This window comes from Grampus griseus, assembly GCF_964374135.1.
Source record: "Grampus griseus genome assembly, chromosome: 9".
Classification (NCBI taxonomy): Eukaryota; Metazoa; Chordata; class Mammalia; order Artiodactyla; family Delphinidae; genus Grampus; species Grampus griseus.
The window spans coordinates 95,562,144-95,580,409 of record NC_139003.1 but is presented as its reverse complement, the minus strand read 5'-3'; the positions used below and the strand labels follow the sequence as shown (position 1 = coordinate 95,580,409).

At 46.0% G+C, this 18,266-nt stretch overlaps 1 protein-coding gene across 4 annotated transcripts in view; it reads left to right on the top strand.

Annotated features, from left to right (window-relative positions):
- Positions 1-18,266, top strand: part of COA1 (cytochrome c oxidase assembly factor 1) — an 86,155-nt gene that overhangs the window by 60,685 nt on the left and 7,204 nt on the right. For 2 of the 4 annotated variants that reach the window (XM_082661936.1, XM_082661938.1), the window contains 2 exons: positions 14,395-14,447; positions 16,450-16,549. In XM_082661936.1, the coding sequence (XP_082518062.1) occupies positions 16,465-16,549 (85 nt within the window). In that variant the 5' untranslated portion in view covers positions 14,395-14,447; positions 16,450-16,464. The remainder of the gene's footprint in view (positions 1-14,394; positions 14,448-16,449; positions 16,550-18,266) is intronic. The other 2 variants (XM_082661937.1, XM_082661939.1) reach the window with 1 other exon arrangement.

Below are 18,266 nucleotides of genomic sequence, written 5' to 3'. Positions count from 1 at the left end.
ACAGCATTTAGGTTGTTTTCCTATCTTGGCTATATTGAATAATACTTCAATAAACATGGGAGTGCATATATCTCGTCAGTAACCTGTTTTCATTTCTTTGGGTATATGCCCAGAAGTGGAGTTGCTGGATCTTATGGTAATTCTATTTTTAATTTTTTGAGGAAATTCCATATTGTTTTCTGCAGCAGCTAAACCAATTTACATTCTCACCAACAGTGTACAAGGGTTCCCTTTTCTTCACATCCTCACCAACACTTGTTATCTCTTGTCTTCTTGATGATAGCAGTTTAACAGGTGTGAGATGATATCTCATTGTGGTTTTGATTTGCATTTCTCCGATTATTAGTAATGTTGAGCATCTTTTTATGTACCTGTTGGCCATTTGCATGTCTTCTTTGGAAAAATGTTTGGTTCCCCTGCCCCTTTTTTTTTTTTTTTTTTGCGGTACGCGGGCCTCTCACTGCTGTGGCCTCTCCCGTTGCAGAGCACAGGCTGCAGACATGCAGGCTCAGCAGCCATGGCTCACGGGCCCAGCTGCTCCGCGGCACGTGGGATCCTCCCAGACCGGGGCATGAACCCGTGTCCCCTGCATCGGCAGGTGGACTCTCAACCACTGCACCAACAGGGAAGCCCTGAAGATCTTCTTTTAACAGTTTTGGTAAGGCAGGTCTAGTGATAATGAATTCCCTCCTTTTTTTTTTTTGTCTGGGAATCTTTTTCTCTCTCCTTCATTGCTTAAGGAGCACTTTGCTAGATAATGGATTCTTGGTTGGCATTGTTTTCTTTCAGCACTTTGAATATATCATCCTACTCTCTCCCAGCCTGCTAGAAGCCCACTGATAGTGTGAGGAGGGTTCCCTTGTAAGTTACAAGCTTCTTTTCTCTTGCTGCTCTTGAGGTTCTCTGTCTCTTAAGTTTGAAAGTTATAATGTATCCTGGAGAAGTTATCTTTGGATTGAATTGTTCACAGAGATCTATGAGCTTCAAGAACTTAGATATCTGTCCAAATCTCTCCCCATTTTGGGCAGTTCTCCACCACTATTTCTTTAAACAAGCTTTCTGCCCTTTCTCTGTTTCTTCTTCTGGGACTCCCATAATGCATTGTTTATTTCTTCTAATGGTGTCCCATAAGTTCTGTAGGCTTTCTTCATTCCTTTTCATTCTTTTTTCTTTTTGTTTCTCTGATTGGATAATTTCAAATGACCTGTCTTTGAGTTCATTGATTGTTTTTTCTGTTTGATCTAGTCTGCTGTTGAAGCTCTCTATTGAATTCTTCAGTTCAGTGATTGTATTCTTCAGCTCCAAAATTTGTTTGGTACTTTCTTATGTTTTCTATCTTTTTGTTATACTTCTCATTTTGTTCTTGTATTGTTTTCCTGATTTCATTAAATTGTTTATCTGTGTTCTCTTGTAGCTCTTTGACCATCTTTATAACAGATTTTTGAATTCTTTGTCAGGCAGTTCGTCTGTCTCCGTTTTGGGGGTAGGTCAGTTACTGGAAATTTACTGATTTTTTTGTGGTGTCAGTTTTCCTTGTTTCTTTCTGGTTGCTGTAGGCATCTGTGTATTTGAGGAAGCAGTCACTTCTAGACTTTATGGACTGACTTCACTAAGGAAAGACCTTCACCTGCAGGTGGCGGCCCACTGGACTGCGCTGTAAACCTGGGTCTAGTGGTGCAGGGTGCCAAGTGTACGGGTGTGTGGCACCTATAGACCCTATGGGTGCATGGTATCTTGTCAGTTCAAGCAGCAGGAATCCACTACACCAACAACTGTGTGATCCTTGGTGAGAGCCAGAGGCGGTCCATAGTGTCTGCAAGGGCTCTTGAGGTCCTCAGCAGTGTCTGTAGGTCCAGCGGCTATGTACCAGGACAGGCAGTGGTGGTGGCCAGAGTTGGTGCCACATGCCTGGCTGCGAGGGCTGCTGCAGGTGCCTGTGTGGGCAGGATTGGCTGCAGATACATGTGCAGTGGCAAGGTCAGAGGTTCAGTAGCAGGGTCAGGGGCCGACTCTAGGAGACCTGGCTGTTAGAGCTGACTTGTGAGTCTGTAGGAGCTAGCCATGGGGCATGCATGGTTTTGGAGCCAGTATCTGGAATCAAGGCTGGTGAGCATAGAGGTGTGGCTGCTGGGACTGTCTTGGGCACACGTGAGGTGCAGGCCAGTGACAGGAGTTGGGGCTTGCTCTGGGTGCCTGAGCAGCTCTGGGGACCTGGGCTGTCACCATACACTCGTGTGGCTTCAGGGGCTTGCTGCAGGCATGTGCATGGCGTTGGAGGCCTGTGATGGGAGTTGGCGCCAGTGGCCTGCAGGGGCTGGCTGCCAGCATGTGCAGCTGTGCAGACCAGTGACAAGAGTCAGAGTCTTATGTGGGCCTTAGCTGTTGGTGTGCACATGTGTGGCTGCAAGGGCCATAGGGGCAGGCACATCCGTGGGGGTCAGCTGCAGGGGTCTAGGCTGGTGTCTTGTTTGCACGCAGCTGCAGCAGCCTGAGTTGGCTGCAGGTGAGGATCCCGGGCTCAAGTGGGAAGTCGTGGGGAAGGAATGGGGAGGGACTCCAGCCCTGTTGTCAAAGTGAAAACCTGTGGGTGAAAATATCAGAGGTGAAATCTGCAGGGGGTCTACAGCAGGCTGTGCTGCCTTTTGGTTTCTTCAGCTGTGAAACCTACTGGGGTCCTCTATGGAGCAGTCTGCTGGGGTGTGCAGTGAGGTCCTCAGTGATGAAGGCTGCTAGCTCTGCAGTGTCCACCAGGCCTGTTGCTGGTGAAAGCTGCTGGGATCCTCTGCAGAGCAGGCCACTGGGAACTGTGTTACTCCTGCCACATGGCTGATATTGGTAGCCCCGGCCCTCCTTCCTGTTCTGAGCTCTCTCTCCATACGTGTCAGCTTTGCTTGTCTCTGGTGGGGTGAAACTGTAGCAGGTTCTGTGTGCCATGCCCCGGAAGGCTGGGGAAGCTAGTCACTCACCTGCTTTCCTTTTCCTGGCAAGGAGAACTGTCTCACATGGGGGAGTTCCCTCTTGGCACTGAGCAGTGCTGGCCTGGGGGATGGGCTGGTAAAGGCAAAGTCAAACTTTCTTCTTACCTTTTCTGTGCAGTTATCCTCAGGCTTTTTCACCCACTATGTTGCGGATGCTCCTTAAGTGGATTCCTGAGCTCTCCAGGAGCGATTTTCATTCACGGGTAGATGTCTGATCGTTATTTGTTGGGAGATGGAGGCTGGGGTCTCTTTACTCTGCCTTATTGGTGATGACATCCTGTGTTGTGTGTTTTTTACCTGCCCCCCCCCACCTTTGGGGAGGAAAAATATTTTATGCACAGAGAATTATTCAGTGTGCAATGTTTGGGATCCAGACTTCTCTTGCCCAATATGGTGTTTCTAAGGTTTATTCTCACTTGTTCATTTTCATTGATGTACTGTGTGTCATTGTGTGAACATAACAACAGTTGTTTTGTTCTCCATTCCGTCATTGAGGATATTCTTATTTGGGGCCTATTATAAATAACATGGCTAGGAACATCTTCTGTGTGCTCTTTGTTGTATGTACGTATGTATGTTTTTCTATATATCTTGGAGTGGGATCTCTGGGTTATTGGGTATGTACGTGTACCCTTTAATAGATATTGTCAAACAGTAGTTCATGGTGCTTTTACTAACATACTCCAGCAGCAGTATATGAGAGTTCTCGTTTCTTTGTGGAGATGCATGTAAAGCTCTCACATGTTTAGTAATTATGTGGTAGCTATTTTTGTTTTTATGATGATGACTCCCAGGTACCTTACTTAGGCACCTGGATTGGTTCTATCCACCGCAGTAGGGAATGCAGGAAGGGGAGAGCTGGCACGGCAGAGGGGAAGGTAGGGGAAGGAGCTCACTTGGGGATATGTGTAAGTGTTTATTAGAGGTTTAGTTTAAGCACAGAAGGGATGCCTGGCCTAGATACAGAGATTTGGGGATCATCTTAGTAGACCCAAATTCAAGTCATTGAATAAGATCTTAGGTGAAGATTGGGATGGGGACGGAAGTTGGGGGTGGAAGTGGGGACATAATGTGTATTAGGTTGCTATGGCTGTCATGACAAAATACAACAGACCGGGTGGCTTAAACAACAGAAATTTATTTCCTCACAATTCTAGAGGTGTCATCAATTTTGGTTTCTTCTGAGACTTCTCTCCTTTGCTTCAAGATGGCCATCTTCTCCCTTTGTCTTCACGTGGTCCTTTCTCTGTTTGCCCACATGTCTCTGTGCAAATTTCCTCTTATAAGGACACCAGTCATAATTGGATTAGGGCCTACCCTAAAGACCTCACTGTAACTTAATTACCTCTTTAAAGACCTTATTTTCAAATACAGTTACATTCTGAGATGCTGGGTATTAGGGCTTCAACATACGAATTTTGTGGTGGGTGGAGGGGGAGGCAGGTCAGCCCGTAACATAGAATAAGGGAGAGTATAGGACAGGTAGAGGACTACAGATTGCAGTAAGGAACTTAAGAGGACTGGCCAGAGAGGTAAAAGGAAAATAGGTAGAGGGTTGAGTCAAATAAAGGGAGGGTTTCAGGGATGGTAGAGTCAACCACAAGCCTCCCAGATTCTAAATCTAGTCACTGATACCGAATTGTTTTACTTTTCTAAATTCTTTTTCTAAAATGGAGACTTTCAGTAGAAATGCTGAAGTAAATGTTTAATAGGGTTTGCCTTACTCATACTCACTTGAAAAATAGTTATGAATCAGAGCCTATTATATGAAGTTTTGGATGCCAGAACATACTGAATATCTTGTTGCTGTGTTTTCACATCTTTAAGAGAATGGCCTTGAAGCGTATTTTGTTCAAACAGATGAGACATCGTGAGATTTAGAAATCCTAGTTTACTATTTAAAGCTTATTCTACAAGACTCTTGTATCATTTCTGAATTCTAACTGCATTGTAGTTTAGAATGCTCAAAATATTTGTGAGGAGGTTTAAGGATAATGATAAATTCTGTGAAATCACTCTGCTACGTGCCGTGTCCTTCAGCCTTGTTATTGTGCTTCATATCGGACATCTGTTCACTTCTTTGCATCTCCACTGCTACCAGCTAGTCCAGCTGCCATCACCTTTGGTGTGGACTACCACAGAAGACTTTTAACTGGACTTCCTGCTTCCTTCTTGCCCTGTCTAGAGAAACCAAAAAAAAAAAACCCAAAACAAAAAACCAAGCCAGAGCGTGTCATCCCCTGATTGAAATCTTCAGCAGTTTCTCATTATACCTGGAATTAAATTCAAACTCAGCACCATACCCTGTAAAGATCTGTGTGGTGAAGACCCTGCCTGCCCTCCTTTACCACACTAGCCTGCTTTCTGCTGCTTGAACAGACCAAGCCGCTGGCTGCTTTCGGGCCTTAGCCTGGTTTACTTGCCCTTCCCTGGGTTTTCAGGTTACGCCTTCAGTCTCAACTCAGATCTTGGCAGAGAGGCCTTCCCTCACTCCGCAGCTAAAACTGCTCTTTCCCCCTTTCACTTTCTAGCTGCCACATGTATGTATGTATGTATGTAAGTAGGTGAGTAGGTTAGTTTTGCAAGCAACTGCAAAATCGTCCTCCAGAGTGGATGTACACTCCCACCGGCAGTGGTTGCTCCACATCCAGCATTTAGTGTTGTCAGTGTTTTGGATTTTAGCAGTTCTGATAGGTGCCTAATGGTATCTCATTGTTATTTTAATTTGTAATTTCCAAATAACATTTGACATTGAGTATCTTGTCATATGCTTATGTCATCTTTATGTCTTTGTTGAACTGTTCACACTTTTTGCCCATTTTTAATTAGGTGATTCATTTTCTTATTGTGTTCTTATTGAGTTTTATGAGTTCTTTGTATATTTCGGATAAAAGTCCTTTATCAGATACGTCTTTTGCAAATATTTTCTCCTAGTCTGTGGCTTGTCTTCTCAGTCTCTGAACACTATTTTTTCCAAAGTATTTATCACTAACTAAAACAGTCATATTGTTTGTCTCCTCCCACTACAGTGTAAAATCCATGAACAACTAACTGTCTTGTTCTCTTCTGTATTTCCAGTGCACAACACGGTGCCTGGTATTTTGGATGCAGTTGACAAATATTTGTTGACTGAATGGATAACAACTGTTAACGTTTCTAGTTTGTTTTAGTCTTACTGAAAATGGCATTAAGCTGATTTAAGTTCTCCCATCTTATTTAAAACTCTGTCAAAATGTTACCATTTTAGGGCTTCCCTGGTGGTGCAGTGGTTGAGGGTCCGCCTGCCGATTCAGGGGACACGGGTTCGTGCACCAGTCCGGGAAGATCCCACATGCCACGGAGCGGCTGGGCCCATGAGCCATGGCTGCTGAGCCTGCGCGTCCGGAGCCTGTGCTCTGCGACGGGAGAGGCCACAGCAGTGAGAGGCCCGTGTACCGCAAAAAAAAAAAAACAAAAAAAAATATTTTAATCTTCAAAATTAAGGATAATAGCCACTTGTAGTAGTATGAGATGAATTTCCACAGTGGTTCAGATTAATTGGTTTAAGATACATAATTACTGATCTACACTTGCTTTACCCTCTCAAGAGTTGTACAGATTTATTCTCCAGGAAGTAGTCACAGGATTGGGTGGTGAGAACAGGAGAAACAAAGCCTTACAAAGCCTTATGGGATGAATGCTGCCTGTTAGACACTGGAAAATCTCACTGTGTTCAAATATGTATACATGCATACACACACACACACACACACACACACACACACACGCACGCACGTTGAATCTTGCAAGGTTAAAAAAATTATGCAGATTCCCTGTTGTTGATTGCTTTTTGTTGACTGGATTTGTAAAAGATGGAAAATGATATGTTGGTCTCCTACTGTGGTTGTTTCCAATTTTTAAAATATGTTTTCTTTAATTGTTTTTAGCTGTATATTTTAGTGTTATGTTGTTTGCCATTAATTTTTATAACTAGTATATTTTTGTCTATTTTTATCCCAATTAATGCTTTTTGCCTTGAATTCTACTCTTTGAATGTTTCCACTCTGCTTTGTTCTTGTATGAATATGCCAAGTCTTCCATTATTAAGACTTTCATTGCTTTTTAAACTTTTGCTCTTAAAAGTGACATATATTTGAAGGAGTTGTTTTTTTAAAAAATCCTTTTAGAAAAGCTTTTTATTTATTTATTTATTTTTGGCTGCGTTGGGTATTTGTTGCTGCATGCGGGCCACCTCTAGTGGCAGTGAGCGGGGGCTACCCTTCGTTGCGGTGCGCAGGCTTCTCCTTGCAGTGGCTTCTCTTGTTGCGGAGCACAGGCTCTAGGTGCATGGGCTTCAGTAGTTGTGGCGTGCAGGCTTTAGAGCGCAGGCTCAGTAGTTTTGGCACACGGGCTTAGTTGCTCCGCACCATGTGGGGTCTTCCTAGACCAGGGCTTGAAACCCTGTTCCCTGCATTGGCAGGCGGATTCTTAACCACTGGGCCACCAGGTGAGTCCCTAGAAAAGCTTTTCAAAGATGTTTTGGTTTTCTGTTGCTGCGTAACACACCATCTCAAAACTTAGTGGCTTTAAACTTAGAACCATTTTGTTAAGTCTCATGATGTATGGTTGCAACAGCTGGATGGTTCTTCTGTTCCATGGTCATTCTGCTGGTACTGTAGTCATGTGGTGGCTCACTTAGACTGGAATGTCCATGAAGGATGGCTGGGCTCAACTGGGATCTTGGAACCCTGGGGCATGTGTGTCTGTCTATCTACTATCTATGCTATCATTTAGTCTCAGTCCTCTCCCTTACCAAGTGGCCTCTTCACTTACTCTTTTTATGTGATCTCTATAGCAGGGCAGGGTAACCACACTTCTTAGATGACAGCTTGGAACTCCCAAGAGTGCTAGTGGAAGGCCAGGCCTCCTTCAAGCTGAGGCATGGAACTGCCACAGCATCAGTTTGGCCTCATTCTGTTGGCTGAAATGAGTCCTAGTGCCAGCCCAGGTTCATGTGAGAGGGTGTAAACACCAGGAGGTGTGGTTCACTGAGGGACAAATTGGGAACCTACCTACCACAATATGAGAGTTTAAATCCTTCAGGTTTTTTTTTTTTTTTTTGCGGTACGCGGGCCTCTCACTGTTGTGGCCTCTCCTGTTGCGGAGCACAGGCTCCGGACGCGCAGGCTCAGCGGCCACAGCTCACGGGCCTAGCCGCTCTGCGGCATGTGGGATCTTCCTGGACTGGGGCACGAACCCGTGTCCCCTGCATCGGCAGGCGGACTCTCAACTACTGCGCCACCAGGGAAGCCCTGGATTTATCTTTTGATGAAATGTAGTATATCTTAACTAATGTTTCAGGAAGGCTCTGTAGATTTTAATACCTGAGTTCTTTCCAAATTTATAATGCCTTCCTCTGTCTTCACACAGTTTGATTGGTTATAGAGTTGTTTGGGGGTTTTTTTTGGGGGGGGGTTGGGGAGGGGGCTTGAGGGATCTTAGTTCCCCGACCAGGGATCGAAACCTGGTCCTCGGCAGTGAAAGCACCAACTCCTAACCACTGGACCACCAGGGAATTCCCGGTTACAGTGTTTCTGGATCACATTCTGTGCTTCTCAGGAGTTTATTGTTACTATTCCATTGTCTTTGGGAATTCATTGTCCTTTATGGGTATACCTTTTTAGGGCACTGGATTCTTTTTTTTTAAATTTTTTTTCATGTAAAGTTTTTGCCAGTGAGGGATGGCAAATGGATCTGGAACACGGTGTGTATGCAGTTTTGTCTTTTTTCAACTCTGTCAAGTTTTCTTCTAGTATAGTTTTGTTTTGTCTCTTCTTCCATTTAACAGCTATTACAGTGATCAGGTTTGGTAGATCTTAATTCTATAAAATTGGCATTTGTCATTTTCTCTATTTTTGCTCTTTCATTCCACATTATGGGAAAACGTCTTGAATGTAACTTCCTCATTATGAATTCAGCTTTTCTGCCATGTTAATTCTGCTCTTTTTCTCCAATGCTAATGGCAGGTCTGCTGTTGCATTTTCAGGTTTCCTTGAAATCTCCTTATCTGAGTTTTTCCCATTTCCTTCTTAGCATGATGTCTCTTTATTCCTGTTGTACTTGGTTCTTACAGGCAGTGTGTCTTTCAGTAACTAATTATGTGTCTAGATCAATGCTCTTTTCCATATTATTTTATTTCTTGGAGTGAATTGTTGCCACTGCCAGTCCTGTGTCTACTTACTGTGGGGTTGTACTGATAAGGATTGTAGTCTTGGAATGGATATAGAAAAAGAACTTCTGGATGGGGTAGGGAGAATGGCTGTCAGGACTCACCCACTCTGGGGCTGGCTGCCTGTTTCCTGATTGCTACAAACCCAGAAACTTTGGGCTAGGGGTGGAGAGAGGCGAAGGGCTGCTGCACCCTCTTCCCATGCACTTCCTGGCAACTGTGCTCTTTCCCTTCAGAGGCGGGGCTGCAGTTGACCACTGGAGTGTGTCTCTGTCTTCATTCACACTGTAATTAGTGGAAATTTCTCCCAGATTTGAGTAAATTGTTATTGTTCAAAGTAGGCTCTACTTTCTGTCTTTTATTGTGTGTGTCTTTGTAGGTGTTTTTTTTGTTTGTTTTTTACAATTAACTGCCTTTATTTAAACTATATTTTTTAAATTTTATTTTATTTATTTTTTATACAGCAGGTTCTTATTAGTTATCTATTTTATACATATTTGTGTATGTATGTCAATCCCAATCTCCCAATTCATCCCACCACCATCCCCTGCCCTCAACATTCTTAACTCAGCTTAACCAAGGGGGAAAGCTGACTCCTGCCAGGGTGCTTGCCTGGGATTATCCTGAATTGAGAATACAGATTATTCCTCTAGAAGCCTTTGGTTATTCTAAGACGCCAGAGCCCAAACTGGTAAGCTGGCACTAATGTTTCTATGCTTAAGTTTTTAAATGCTTACCTTCTTAGTCTTTTAATTTGGGGGAAGGGGCTTCAACAACAGAACTTTATTTTCTCACAGTTCTGGAGACTGGGAGTTGGAGACCAGGGTGTTGGCAGGTTGGTTTCTTCTGAGGCCTCTCTCCTTGGCTTGCAGGTGGTCTCGTTCTTCCCATGGTTTTCTCTGTGCACCTGCATCCCTGGCGTCTCTTCCTCTTCATATGAGGACACTAGTCATAATGGATTAGCGCTCTACCCTACTGGCCTCATTTTAACATAATCACCTTTTTTTTTTTTCATTGTTACTGAGGTATAATTGACAAATAAAATTGTAAGATATTTAAAGTATACAACTGTGGTGATTTGATATACATAACATAAACACTGTGAAAGGATTCCCTCTAATGAGTTAGTTAACAAATCCATCCCTTAACATTTATTTATTTATTTTTGGTGAGAACATTTATGTTCTTTTAGTTTTTAAAAAATCTTTTATCACATTTACTCGCATGCTGTTATACTTTTGGGTTTTGTTATTAGCCTTTTTTGTCTCCCTTATTTCAAATATAATACATTTCATTCTTTTAAAGTTTAGCCCTGTTTTATTTCTTTTGTGCTATTCCTACTTCTTAAATTCTGTTTTTTCCTCTATTGGTCTTTTTGGCTTTATTCCTTCCTTATTCTTTCACTCTAATTTTAATTCTTACTGCCTTAATTTTTTCATGTCTGTTTTCTTAAGCCTGATTCTCTCGCCTCCTCTGCCCTCCCTCCCCGTCATGGTTTCATTTTATAAAGGCTGGAAGGATGTGCAGTCCTTAAGGGCAGTGTCATTCAACAAATAGGGAAGACCTCTCTCTCCTTCTCCTTCTGAGTGGATTTTATGTCTCTTTGTTCTGTCTTGACCCCTGAAATTATGACTTGGGGATACAGTGGCACCTGTGAACTTTTGGAGTGGCTTTTGGACAGCACGTATCACTTGTATGAGAGGCTGATTGTTCTGAAATCTGTGGTCTGTAATGTGTGTTTCGTCACTCAGGGGAAAGACCAGGGCCTCTGGTGTCAGACAGATGCATGTCATAGCTCTGGTGTGGAATAGCTTTGTGACCCTGAGCTGCTCCTAGGTGATTCTGATGTGCACAGAGGTTGAGACTGCACCACGGTACTGCTTCTACCCTTCCCAGGTCAGATCCTGCCTGTGGCTGGAACCCTAAGGGGAGCTTCTGTTCATCGCCCTAGTGATATTCTGTAGACCTCCTTCATCTGGTCGGGGACTTGAGGGGAGGCAGCCAGGAGGGCCCTCCTGCCCTGTGCCAGCTCCCACAACTGTCTAACAGATTGTCCTTTGGCTCTAGAAAGGGATTCAGTACTTTGAAAAAAGTTTGTAGACCATCGGCCTTTGGAGGCTGAAGTCACCCTTCGTATATCAGAGCAGAGCTACTTAGGACTGCTTTCTGGAGAGACCTTGCCTGTACTTTGTTCCGTCTTCCTGTGGCTAACCAGTCCCTTAATTTTCAAAATGGGTCGCGACCCTTTCCGCTTGGTTAACGGTAAAGCAAAAAAATTCTTTCCTTAATTGGCTATGTAATAGACTAATTGAATTTAAGTTTCTAGCAGATTTTCACATCAAGTTTAAATATTTCCAATTCTTATCAAAAGCTTAGTTTTAAAATGTCACATTCTTAGAGGTAGCCTAAAGTCTATCTCTAGTTTTACAGCACCTGTTAGAATTTTTTCTGTGAGATTAGGGCCTGCTGAACACTCTATTCAAAAGCTAGCTGACGGAGCAGGTAAGCTGAAGCTGGTTAAACAGGAGTAGAGACTGAGCCCCCTTTCTCGCCTCCCACCCCAGTCCCTTCACCCCGCTTTGGCAAATGGAGAGCAGGTCGATCACGACTACCTTACCTCTCCACGGAGTCAAGGTAGCCCAGCAGAGCTTCCTACTGAGTCCTCACTGCTTGGGACAGTTGTAAAATTCTGTTTATGTTTTTCTCGTGGACTGTGATTGTGGTTTTCATTATGAAATGTTATAAAAAAAAATAGTCATTTGAAAGTTATGAACTTAAAGAGAAAAATCTGGGGATGCTGTTTGTAACGCCAGCCACTTGAGAGATTCCCGTTCTGAACATGTGTGGGAGAGGTCTTTCTCAGGCTTGGTGTGTTATTAGCGGGGATGCTGTTTGTAACGCCAGCCACTTGAGAGATTCCCATTCTGAACATGTGTGGGAGAGGTCTTTCTCAGGCTTGGTGTGTTATTAGCGGGGATGCTGTTTGTAACGCCAGCCACTTGAGAGGTTCCCGTTCTGAACATGTGTGGGAGAGAGCTTTCTCAGGCTTGGTGTGTTATTGGCAGGTGTGGTACTCCTCCGTGGATGCTCTGGGCCTTGTAGATGCTGAGGCTGCCTTTCTGCTGAGCAGATAGGAAGCTCAGTGTCAAATCCGTGGCCACCTTGAGGAAATGTCTAGTGCGTGACAGTGTGTAATTTGGGACACTAACTTTACCCCAGCTGTGTTTCTCTTCTTAAAATTATTTTCCATTTGTCTTCATTTCCTCATCCATTTATTTACTTCTCTTCTGACATGCATGTCCTTGTTAGCCCCATCATCCTTTTTGGACGAAGTTGGTGTACAAATTAGCAAATACATAAGAACGGTCCTAAATATTTTAAGAAACCACCCTCTTGATCCAGCCTTACTGCGCTGGTCTGAGTTGTCGCAGAAGTCACCTGGCTGCTCGCGCCGCACCCCTCTTCTCCCACTTGCAGCTCCTCACCTGCAGAGCAGACCCAGCAGCGCAGGGTAGAGGGCCTTTCAGTAACTGCCTCTATTTCTAGACCCAGCAGCACAGGGAAGAGCGCCTTTCTGAGCAGTAACCGCCTCTATTTCTAGACCCATTTCCTGTGGCTCCCCTTCTGCTCCCCGTACTTCTGCAGCTCTCGTTTCTGCCCCTCTGTTCTCCCTCTGCTCGTCATTTCTGCAAATCTGAAGCCCTCTTCCTACCCCTTCACCTCCTTCTGCTGAGTCGGTTTCCTCTGTGAAACCTTTGCTGATCCCCTCCAGGCAGGGCCGACCACTTCCTGGGTGCTGCTTCCTCTCTTGGTGTACACGTGGGGGCACACTAACTGGGCTGCTCGCCCGTGGGCGCCTTTGTGCAAATTAGAACAAGGCACTTTATACAGCTTCCAAATGCTGGAAACCCATCTTAATGAGTGTGTGAGTCTAGGCCGCTTACCCTGTGAGAGAGAGAGAGAGAGTGTGTGTGTGTGTGTGTGTGTGTGTGTGTGTGTGTGTGTGTGTGTGTGTGTGTGTGTGTGTGTGTGTGTGTGTGTGTGTGTGTGTGTGTGTGTGTGTGTAGGGGTGGGTGTGCCTGACTGCGCGGTTGTGCTCCGTGGCCTTGTCTGTGTTGGAATTTGTGTGAATTGTCTGTATCCCCAGCACCATCTGTCTGACCCAGGGCAGGTCCTCAACAACCATTAGCTGATAAGCCAAAGGAAGAGCAAAGGTGTGAATACCTGCCACGCTTTTGTCTGGAAAAATAGCAGGGAAGGCACACCTGACAAGACCTTTTGCACTGAACGTTATAGATATATTGTAATGCCAAGACTTTTTTTTTTTTTTCTTCACATCTCAGTGTCTCTGAAATCACAGATACCTTAGTGTGTAATGGTGGGTGAGGGCACAGCCCTGGAGCTGGACTGCCTGCGTCTGAATCCCAGGTCTGCCACTTACACACTTATTTGTGTGAATCTGGGCGTGTTACTTAACCTTTCTGTGTCTCAGTTTACTGGTCTGTAAAATGGGGATGATAACTGTAGTTCGTACTTCATGGGGTTGTTGTGAGAATTCAGTGAACCCTTATATGTGCAGCGCTTAGAATACCACCAGGCACATAGTAGCAAGAGATATGAGCGTTAGCTATTATTAATATCATAAATGGCTACATATGCACTTAATATACTGTTGTTTCTTTTTAACCCTGAGATGCTGTTTTAGTCCACTGGAGTACAGCTTACATGGATAGCATCTCGTGTCGGTGTCTGTGGACTGGTCCCATTATATGTGCTGTGGTCCCACACCATCTCCCGCCCACACCAGTTTTCTGGTTGCTGCACCAAAACGTGGACGGTACACAGAGAGGAAACCAGCAAGCGTTGTTTTTTCTTCTTCATGTGGCAGAGGAGTCAGAGGGAACAGCCAGGGCCCTGTATAGATAAGACTCCTTTCAGAACTTCAACGTAACTTCTTGCATGCTCTGAAGCTTAGACCGGTAAGAAATCTTGGCTGTGTAAAACTAGAAACCAGAAAGAATTGGGTTTGAAAAAGTGATTTTATTTATTTATTTTTTGGCTGCACTGCGCGGCTTGTGGGATCTTAGTTCCCCGACCAGGGATTGAACCCAGGCCCCTCAGCAGTGAGAGTGCGGAGTCCTAACCACTGGGCCGCCAGGCAAGTCCCTGAAAAAGTGATTTTAATGTAAAGTTTTTGTCTGATTGCAGGGCAACTTTACTTTGATGATTTTCAAGGAAGCTGGGCTACGAAGTGGCAAAAGGTAATGGCTGTTCTGGGGCCAAGTTCCCCATCGGAAGCCTCTGGGGTGTGCTCAGGTTAGACAGTAGATGAACGTCGCTCCCCAGATAGTTGTGGGTTCGCCTGGTCTTCAGTGCTGACCTGTGGCTGCAAGGCCACGTGAGGGGATGGGGTGGCTCGTCGCTGAACCGTGTAGGATGACTTTCCCCTCGTGTCTCATGCTCGCTTTGCAGCTCCTGCCGTGCGGAACTCCTGCTCGCTGCCCCACCCTGTTGAGCTCTCCTTCAGGTTAAGCAAGATCTGACTAATGCATTCTTTGGAGATGCTCTGCTCGTTTTTCTTATGAGACTGAATGGCTCTTCCCAGATCACATCACTGCAATTGACTTGACCCTCAACTTTGAGAAATACTCTTACCTAGTCTGCAGCACAGCCGAAACTTCCACAGCAGCTGGAGAACATTGATTTGGGGGTTCGGCACCTTTTTCTTAGTTGAACAAAACGGTATATAAGTAAATAATACAGGGATGATCTGAAACTTCACCCTCTTTAATTCGATGTATCTAAACCCTGGATTTGATGATATTTCTGTGTAGAACTGGTCAACTTTAGCCTTGTCAGAGGGTGTGTTTAATGATCAGTTCCCAGAAAGAGTATCCACATGAGGAACTTTCTCCAACAGGCCTTCTTCCCTTCAGGATTCACTCACCTTCAGGTGTCAGAAATGACAGGCGTGTTCTTGCTCTCTGTATTCTGGAAAGTGGAGAAGCAGATGGTGAGAATGTGTTTACCTGGACTCCGATCAGCCGGTGGAGGCATTAGCAGTATCCCTAGTTCTGCACTGCGCACCCCTTTAGGTCACATCCAAGGCTTTGTTTTCTAGAGAAGCACAGACAATCTAAGGTTAAATATGCAAACGGGGACATACATACTTATGGTTTATCTTTTCCTTTATGTAAACCTGGAGTTTCCATCTCTGCCCCAAATCTTTTTTTTTTATTTTTTTGAGAAATGTCAGCACAGAGGGCAGAGGAATTACCTTATAGGGCGAGGATGCCCCGATGCAGCCTGTGTGGTCAGAGCCAACTGGAAACCCACAGAGAACCTGACTCACAGGCGTATTCTGTTAGGTCTTTTCTTTTTTTAATTGGCTGTCAACATTTAGAATTCAGGCAGTTTTCCATAAAAGGCCTCTTGAAAAATCGGAAGATCCCTCCAGGCTTGGCCCGCGTAGTGCAGTTAGCTGGAGCCGGGTTGAAGCTGCCTGTCGGCACTTCTCAGGGGCTGCTCGTTTATGTGATTTGTCTTGGCCGTGCGCGCCTTTGAACTGTGTCCTCCTCTGCTTTATGGCCAGGTATCAGACACTTTCCAGAAAGGCCTGGGTGTGAGCGGTGGTTAAAAGGCCACCAGGAAGGAGAATAATTGGTGCCCTCGAGACCCACGTGCTGCTTCTAGTCCCACTTGGCCTTCAGGGGATGGGAGTTCAGGCCGGCTGGGCTAGGTGCCCTGAATTTGCTGAGCTGTCTCCTTCCTGTCCATCTCTTCATTAAGCCTGAAAGTCAGGACCACCGTGTCCTCATCCGGGGGGGGGGGGGGACGTTTTTCAGAATATGAAAGAAAGCAGCCAGAGACCACCCTGGCCCATTCGGAGGCTTACAAGCCCAGCTATTGCAACAAAAGGGTAAGCTTCCTGTTTACCAGACGGCGTGAGACAAAGTGGTTGTACTTCCTGGCTGTGCGGGACTTGGCACACAGGCTGTGTTCTGTCCCTCAGGACAGCAGGGCTGAATGCCGGCTCTGTGCTCAGCCCTTGCCCCCGTGGCCTGGGTCCTGGATGCGGGCCACCCTTGGGAGGGCACTTTGGCCTGGGCTCCAGAACCGGCCCTGGCCTTCTGAAAGGGAAGGCGGCCTCGCCTCCTTGCTGGCTTCCTCCTTAGCTTTCCTTTCCCTGTGGGGTCCAATCCAGGCAGCGGCGCTTGGCATGGACCTGAATCTAACCATAAATTCACATCTTTTGTTTTTCAGTCTGTAGGAAGCAGGATGTCAGTGCCTCTGGGGAAACAGCTCTTTTTTACCGGCGTGGCGGCTAGCGGGGGCTGCGCCCTTTTGTACTACCTGATACAGAGTAAGTATCCGATGAAGCGCCCGAGGCAGGGCTGCCTCCTAGTTGTCTCTCCCCGTTCCTCCATCAAAGGAAATACTTCAGATGCTTTCAGCAGGTTAGAGAAAGGAGGAAAGGACTATTTTTAGAAGCCAGTAAGCCATTCCATTGGCTATCGCTTCCTTCTTATCCTGTAATCCCAGTTTTCCCAGGAGCCACAAGAACAAATCAAAGGAATAGGACCCATTTGCATAAGAAGCCTCAGAAAAGCAAGATGGGCTTTCACTCCAGTGCACACGCAGTAGATCCATCAAGATTTCTGAGATCAGAGAAAGAACAGAGGGAGGGGGACACCAGATGGTTCACAGGTGTGGAGAACTGGCTCTTTCTCAAGTGTCCTCGGCCTGTTTGCCTTGCCATTCTCTGCTGTTGATTTACTGGAGGACGGGACCTTGCGCAGCGGACTCTGGCAAGAGCAGAAAATAAAAGCAGTGTCCAGGCTGGCAAAATCCTGGCAGATGCAGCTTCCAGCCCTCTGCACCCACATTTGAATTTGTAAAGACAGGCCGCGATTATTGTGAGCGGCCTTCTTGTGAGCAGCCGACACATTTAAGGGCATTTCCACGCTACTGGTTGCGAAGCAGCAGCAGTAGTTTTCTCCAGACTGACTTTCTTTGAAGATCTTTTATGCCCGCCCAGCTTGGCTTCTCACCCTGACTCCGCAGCCTGTTACTTCCTGCCAGGATGTGAGGATCACCCGCGACCCCGGCCCCTCCGCCCGCTCTTCCCCACCTTCCTTCAGGGCGGGCCCAGAGGCCTGCGAGTCTGGTGGCGGCCGGAGAGGAGCATTCCCAGGGATAATTCAGACCAGAACAACTCAGCAGCCCCTCCCCTCTGCCAGAGGGACGGAGGCAGGGCCTGACGGGAATGAGTACACTTTCGGGTCAGGGGCCTGGCAGCCCTTCCCCTTTAGGAGGCTGGGGTCGGCTGACAGCGATAGTCCAGTGGGCTCTGCAGCCAACTCCGGCTCTAGACTAGCTGTGTGGCCTTATGCGGGGGGGGGGGGGGGGTCTGGCTTCTTCCTGGGCCTCAGTTATCCATGTGACGAGGGGTAATATTAGTGCCTGTATGCGAGGCTGTTGTAAACATTAATCTCACAACTTGTGGGATGCTGAGAAATCGCTCAGTGAAGATGAACTGTCTGGACCCAGCCTCTGCTTCTCCTCAGGGCTGGTACCCCGTTCATGCCTGCAGCATCCCCTCTCCTGGGAAGCGGCACTGGAGGGGCATTCTCCTTGGCCTCTGCAGGCTCAAGCCGCCTTTCCAGTCCATTACTGTGGCTGGGCCTAAGAGGGAAGTCTGTCTTGTTGCCAAACACAAAACCTTACTTGGGAAGCTCACTGTCCTTCGCTCTCTCCTTGGGGCGGCTTGTCCCACCTTGCATTTTCAGGGAGGTGCTTCCTGGAGTTCCTAGTAGCCTTTGGGCCAAGGATACCTGAGGCTGAGAGCAGTTTGTAAGCTTTATCTGCATGAAATGTTGGCATACATCTATAACCTTGACAAGTTAGCGTTTAGTCGTAGGTTCTGGCCCCAGCTCTGCCTCGGATTAGCTGTACCACTTTGAGCAAGTCATGGAACCAGAGGACTTAGAACTGAAAGAAAAGTTGGAGACGATCTGATCAGACCCCTTAGATGAAGAGAGGCAACGAATGAGGTGAGGAAATAAGAGGTGAAGAAATTG